This window comes from Montipora foliosa, chromosome 5, assembly GCF_036669935.1.
Source record: "Montipora foliosa isolate CH-2021 chromosome 5, ASM3666993v2, whole genome shotgun sequence".
Taxonomy (NCBI): domain Eukaryota; kingdom Metazoa; phylum Cnidaria; class Anthozoa; order Scleractinia; family Acroporidae; genus Montipora; species Montipora foliosa.
In genome coordinates, this window is record NC_090873.1 from 41,895,289 (window position 1) to 41,902,788 (window position 7,500).

The 7,500-nt window shown below is 38.5% G+C and overlaps 1 protein-coding gene across 1 annotated transcript in view; it reads right to left on the reverse strand.

The window, feature by feature from the left end:
- LOC138004215 (uncharacterized) overlaps positions 1-7,500 on the reverse strand; it is a 67,992-nt gene that overhangs the window by 17,408 nt on the left and 43,084 nt on the right. The window contains exons 20-24 of the mRNA XM_068850668.1: positions 7,345-7,500; positions 6,550-6,771; positions 5,647-5,718; positions 2,430-2,663; positions 1,509-1,670 (exon numbers count right to left, since the gene is read on the reverse strand). The exon at positions 7,345-7,500 is cut by the window's right edge and continues 33 nt beyond it. Of these exons, the coding sequence (XP_068706769.1) occupies positions 1,509-1,670; positions 2,430-2,663; positions 5,647-5,718; positions 6,550-6,771; positions 7,345-7,500 (846 nt within the window). The remainder of the gene's footprint in view (positions 1-1,508; positions 1,671-2,429; positions 2,664-5,646; positions 5,719-6,549; positions 6,772-7,344) is intronic.

Sequence of the window (7,500 nt, forward strand, 5' to 3'; positions counted from 1 at the left end):
GCTCTAAGGTGTGTCTACAACAAACGGGTGCCCCTTCATGGTGATGATGACTACAGTTTAACTTTGTCCAATCGTCGCCTACAGGACATTGCTATATTAATTTTTAAAGCTGTTAACGGTATGTTACCAGGATATGTAAGTGACTTGTTCGTCGTACGTAATAATGTGAAGCGCTTGAGAGGTACCAACAAGCTAGTTGTCCCACGTAAGAAGACTACAAACTTCGGCCTAAAATCTACTACTTTTATTGGTGCCAAAGTGTGGAATTCTTTACCGGATAAATTACGTTCAACGAAAATTCTTAAGGAATTTAAGAAGGCTGTGAGAGAACTACATATGTAATATACAGATTTCTACGATTTATTGTAATAATTTTAAGAGTTAGTATTGTTTATTTATTGATATAGTTAGAATGTTAGTTATCAATTTATCATGTATATATATACATATACAATTTTTATTTATTTATTTCACTTTTCTCGGCATATTAGCATGTATTTGCTAGGGGCCTAATCAGCCTCATCAACCCGAGTTGAAATAAAGTTACTTACTTACTTACTTACTTTCCAGATTCTTGCGGCTTTCCATCGTACCTAGATGTAGGGAAAGGCCCCAGATAGCCAAGTGTTTTTTAGAGTGGTTAGGGAGATTAAAATGACGAGCGACTGGCTTAGATGCATCCTTGTCATTCTTCTCAACATCGCGAAGGTGTTCGCGGAATCGGTCGCCTAGTCGTCTACCTGTCTGGCCAATGTATAATTTATTGCATAACGTACAGGTTATGCAAAAAATGGCATTTGTGGAGGTGCGTGTAAGACAATCGGTGATCTTAACAGATCGCTTAGATCCCGATATCTTGCTAGTGTTAAGAATGAAAGGACAAGTTTTGCATCGTGAGCGCGCACATTTGAAAGTGCCGGGTTGCTCGTTAGTTTTGAGCGCGCTTCTATCTAAAAAGTTGCGTACGTTTTTGTCACCTTTGAATGAAATAAGTGGAGGTTGCGAAAAGATCCTACCAGTCTCGGGATCATTTTGGAGTAACTTAAAATTATTAAGAATGATATTTTTGACTCCGTGATTATGAGGATGAAAAGTGAGGGTGAATAGAATTCTGTCATTCTTATCTTTTTGTGACGTTTGTAGTGCTGACTACATCTAGGTACGACGGAAAGCCGCAAGAATCTGGAACAAAAATTCATCTTCCAAATCGGCACTCTTAATCCTCACGGTATTAACGAAAGCTTCACATTTAACTAATATATTCCTATTTTTCACGTTGCCATGTTACCACCAATGGCGTAGCTCCTACTCTACTATAAAAACTACACGTAAACCATAATTCCTCGATTCGCTCTGACGAGGGGCTAAAACTGACCGCTCGAAACGTCAGCCTTTAGAATCTATGTACGGTGGCTAATTTAAATTATCAACTCCGTTGATAAACCAAATTTTTGTATACCCCTAAGAAGGCCTCAGTAACATCATCACCTCTTCTAAGTCAGACTCACCTATACAGCCAGAGTTGTTGTATGTTCTGGTCTGTTCAGTCGAGGTTTTCGGTGGACAAGAGACACATTTTTCTTGTGATACTTGGTCTTGATATGTTCCAACTGGGCAGTCCGCGCATGTACCAAGGGTTTTATTTAGGTATGTTCCCAGGTAACAGCTCACTTTACAACAAAAAAAATAAAAACAGACATAAATGTTTAATATACATTAGTATGTTTAAAGTAGAAACGGCGACAGGTCCTTCGATTATGAGTACCACTGGGAACGTTAACCCACACATACTGTGTCTAATGTGCGACTGTTTATGTTTTTGGAATGTCTGCAAATGTCTGGGAATGCCGAAAGGTTCGTAACGGTGAAATATCACAAAAATATAGGCATTTAGCCCACAATTAACGTAAACTTATACCATTTGTTGTGTTTTATCGCTTTTGCAACTCACTGGAATGTGCAGAGCTCGATGACTGCATAGCCTTGTTGTGCTGTCACAACTGAGTTTTTCTAAACCGCCGCCGAAGTGATTTACTTCTACGGTAATTTTTATAGGTGACTGACAGTAAAACTCAAGTAAGTCACTCTTGTTTTGCCCACGTATTGAAATCTTGAATGAACGGTTCATTGGACGATTACAAGGACACGCATTAATTGTACTGTAGCTTGTCTAACAAGCGCTTTAATTGGTCCTTATTGCCCAAGTTACTCTAGGACCCAAAACCTCGAGTAATGCAACTACACCTTAATTACCATCCCGAGCATTTCTTTTAAAATTCTTTGGTTGTCCGTGGATCAGTTAAGTTTCAAGATTCACCTCAGTTTACGTAACCTTTTAAGAGCCTGTGTACCGAGATAAAAAGGTTAAATGCAATCGAAGGATATCCATAAACAATGCGCCATCTTTCACAGAAATATACACAGCTTACCGCAGAATCCATCTCTGTAGCTCTGTCCTGAGGCACAAGAACGTTCTGGCTCCGAGATATTCAGTGAATTTTTGTCAGGTAGAAAGACTGTGCCATCGACCGTCAGAATAAGGCTGCCGTTATCAACTGCCTTTCTCAAATTACTGCTGATGTTTTTCGCGATTTCAATTCCCTTAACTCCTGCCAAAATTTTGGCGTCTCTGGTATCATTTACTCCGGTACCATGAAGACGTACTACAACAGAAAATTACTATTAATCCTAAGGAGATGATAAATTTTCAAGGAAGCATTTGTAGCTTAAAGGGGCACTGTTACGTCATTTGGGTCTGAACCTAAACAGGTGTTTGCAAAGTGGAACGCTTAAAAAAATTTGCAGTTTTCCTACGGATTAACTAATATGGATATAGAAACTATTTGCGCCTGTCTATGACCACGGATGTTAGGAGGAATTGGATTGCAACTTGAAAAAGTTCGGTTAACTTTTTTCATGTTTCGTCATTGCGTCCCGGAAAAATCGATATAAAATAATACTACTTCTTTTTCCATCGAAGAAATAATTGACAATTATTCCATGAGCGTGTGTTGGATATGAGATGGTAAATAGCCAACGAGGCGCGTAGCGCCGAGTTGGCTATAACCAGTCTCATATCCAACAAGCGCGAAATGGAATTCCCGCGACAGTGCCTCATAAGGTGGCTAAAAACTGTTTCCAGCTCAGCACCCAGCACTTCTACTCTGATGAATCATTGCTACCATACTCCATAGGTTGAAATGTTTACAGAGGCATCAAACAAACGCCCAATCATAGGTTAACAAGACACTCCATAAAAGCGTACACTGGGTTGCCTGTGGTACGTGTTACACAAAAAAAGAAGGCACTGAATTGGGTGGTATTGAACTGCAGGGTTCCAGTTAATTTTTTTAAGTGGGGGGGTCATTAAGACCATTTGAGGGTCAACCACATGTCACACCAGCAGAGGCCCTTTAGCTCACACGTTGACACCTTTAATTATTTTGTAATATCCTGTTCCATTTTGAGGTCTTTTAGTTATTTAAGCTTTGGTAATAAATTCAGTTTTAAGATAACAAAACACGCTCTTGGGTAAAATTTACTCGTTTCTTCTCAGATAAAGGAAAAAAATGACACAGTTTTTATATATAGCTCTGAATCGAATTCTCATCGAAAGATTAATGACAATCGATCGTAAAAAGACCAAGATTTCTGCAGTCTCTGACTTTAATGATGTTTTGTCAAAACGAAGAAGCTGATGACGTGCTAGGCAACCATAAAGGTGCACGTGATCACCTTGTGTCAACTGAATGAACTGCGGGAAAGCATGTTAACCGTTCGTCGTTTTCAGAGTTTGTTGTAATATTTAACTGAATTTTAACATTTCATCTGTCGGGTCAGGAAGCCTTCTTTATCGGGTTCCTGAGAACGTATCTACTTTGACTTCAGGGTGAACTATTATTTACACAATCATGAGGTTGAGCGGCCATGTAATTGAAAATCTGAACATCCATGAGATACAAAAACAGACTTGCGAATTATCGCAAATCACAATGCTGACAAGCACAAAAGCAGAAGAAATGGTTAATAAATATGAAGTTTGTTACTATCTGAATGTTTTTGGGTTATAGTAAAAGGATATATTGTCACGCAAATGATGTAATTTCATAACACTCAAAATTCGCGAAAAGCGTGAGTTTCACGTAAACAATCTTCGCTAGCAAGTCGTAGCAATAAATTGGATTAACCAGGAAGTTAAAGAAATATTGTTGGCTTCCCAAATAAATTCCATTTTACACTAAAATGACAAAATCATTTGTCAGAGAAATAAAATTCCCGTCTCCTCGCGTATCACATTTCAACGCACGTATGCAAATTTGTTTACTCATTTTCACCGCGTCCCGATTCCGGCGAAATTTGTCTTCTTTCAAATATTAACGCTTCTCTGTCTTTGTTAAACCCATAAGTTACTAAAGAATTTTCCATTTGATTTGAGTCTTGTACAAAACACCACACTTGTACAATAATTAAAATTCAGCTCACTTTGATTACAGCTCGACGGGCGACAGATTGTTGTCGAAGTCCATTAGTCATCGCTTTTACGATTCCAGATATTTTTTTTTCACCGCCTGTCTTGTTTATCCAATTTACGTTCCATTCTTTAGCTCCATAAGGGTACATTTTGTTTAAAGATCCTCCAAAACGCCATTTGCTTCATTGCAGGTTAATAAAATATTGTACTGTGTCAAACCAGAGAAATCTACGCCTTTCTACTACTCCCTGAAATCCTACCAAAATACGCTTGGAAGACTACGCACGAAGACATCTCTTAGCAAGGAAGTGATAAGAGAGACTTATCCCGACGCGGAAAAAAAAAAAGAAGAAAACGAACAAATCCCACCCATTTTCCGACTAGGATTACCATACTGGCAACCCAGTAAAAAACATTTGCCGACATAATAAGTAGGTTACCATAGCAACCTGTTAAAAATACCCTCACGTTTAGCGTTATGTGATGCTTATTTAAAAAAAAAAAAGCGAGCTTGATGATCCCTATTCTGTAATTGCCGAACAGTAATTAGTGTGTCGAGATCCAATATTTCGAAACTTTGAAAACATTTGCTGGAATGAATTCATACCTACCTTAAATTGTCTAAAATTTGAGATGGCTTCGAATTCCTTCCCGAGAATATTTTTTCAAATTTTCAAAATGTCGGACCTTGGCACGCTAATCACTGTTCAGCAATTACAAAATAGGGGTCATCCAGCTCATTTTTAGTCATCACTAAAAGCTTAAATTACAGAGATTTCTAGCACCTTATACTGTAGCTATGGTAATCCACTGTGTCGAGAAAACTGCCCCAAATGGGGCATCTCTATCAGATGATATCACAATAGTGGTATCAGCCGATAGAGAGTGGTAGTATTGATTTATCAAAGTTTACGAGGTACAAATTACTGGAATCCGGTATCAACCCGGCACTTTAACTGATTAAGAGAAAATGCAAGGAAAAAAGGTGCCAGGTGTTGCTAGCTGTAAGAAATAGCCACTGTATAGAAGTAACCGAACTGACGCAAGATTGCAAATGGATCTATCATCAAAAAGAACAAAACAGAAATGTTTGCAAACATTAAGACAAGGAACAACGTTTTTTTGTATCGTGAAGGAGATTATGTTAACAGAGATATTTAGTTAAGGAAGCCTACCGACGATGTCAAAAGTGATTGTTGTCAGTGGTCCGGCAGATCGTCGAATTCTAGTGTGAAAATCTTCTTCATCTGAAAAAGAAACAATGAAAGCAAATAAAAAAAATTACAAGTTTCTTAGACTTTATGTATGGTTATATAAGATGAGGCAAAGCTCACTAACAGATTTTTCAAGCTTACTGAAGAACAAACACGCAAAAAATACATTCTGACAGCAGCCTCCCAGGGCTAGATAAGTAGTTATTTATTACAGCACACATAACGCCAGTACTTGTGTGCTACTCAGTTGCAGAGTGCTTTTGTGGAGACCCCGGATCTCTTGGTTGTTCTTATTAAACCAGTCCTCAAGTTTCCGAGGTAAATCCTTGAACTGAAGTGAACATGCAGTTAAGCTTAAATTTCTCTTTGTAAACATTTTATGGAAGCAGCTAAGTGCTTTTGCGCATCCTTACTGTGTATGCAATGTGTCGTAATGTTAAATCATAATCGAGCAAGTGCGCTACTGTTGGCCGCAATAACTTTGGATAGAAGTAACTCTATTAAATGCAGGGTGGTTTTTCATTTTCTTCTCATCAAGTTAATTCTTTACATATTTGGTCTATTTTCACGAAAAAGAAAGAGGACAAAATCTGAGTGCGAGACGCTTTACTTACTTCAGTTTTTCTATTCATGCATTTATGCCTCCAAAGGGTTGAACTTCATCCTACTCGAAGGAATGAATGCAGTCACGAATGTTGACTAAACATGCACTGTTCTAAAACGGTTTAATCTTTCCCGGGACGAGGTATATACAGTTTAAGACCCACAGTAATGGCTGCAAGCTATTCTTGTATTTGTGCAAGGTTTGGAGTAGCGAAATGAGCTGCAGCAAAGTGCGATGCAAATACATCAGAAAGGGATTACCTAGTGCTCGTCTTTTCCTTTCTTCAGAACACGTTACTTTGACGTTCTCAACCTTACAGTCGTCCTTATACGCAGGATCATTGCAGATCGCATTAAATAAAGAGGCATTCAAAATTTCAATGAAGTTCTGTTTTATTTGTAACTGGGCCTCCGGTGAACTACAGTTCCCGCTGAAGTAATGCAGACTACCCGCCATCCTGACTGCGTTGGGTTGGTATACCGCTAAACAAGTGAAAAGTAAAAACAACTGGATATTTATTAAGAAGTGCAATAGAAATTATCAAAAATTCAAAACAACTTTTACTTGTAGATAGATAATTCGATTGAGGTCTTAAGCTACTGTTACTATTGATTCTAAGCTACTGAAGGACAACTTTAAACGTTAACGTAACTTGTGTAACACTGTTTTTGTTTTACGTCATGGTGCTCAACGTGTCTATAAATTAAATTCTCGAAGTTTAAGGGGGCTCTGAATCCGTTCATACGAATTTTTCTTCAACTTTGCAAAATATTAGAGCTCCGGACGCTTTTTACTGCATTACACGTTACGCTCTTACTATGGTAACACATTTTTGCCTAGCAAAATTTCTATGGCTCACTCACCAAATGATAGGACATTAGTTTGATACTAATTTTGTAGCATCAACTGATAAAGAGTGATACTATCGATGCTTCAAAGGATAAGTGCTGGAAACCGGTGAAGGCCACCTTTAGGCTATACTTTATTGCTCCATGGGGGTTCCTCTGCGCGGTAAGCCTTAATTTCATGTAGTAGAGAATAACTGAAATTATTACTTGTACAGTCCGGCCAACGATCACGCGGGAACCATTTGCCTGAGGCACCGCAGACCCATAAACTTTGCGCCAATGTTGATGTAAAATCCCAATTGACGTTACAGAATGGACTACAGTACTTTCCCAAAGCCCAGTAGTCACACGCCTTGGCACCGT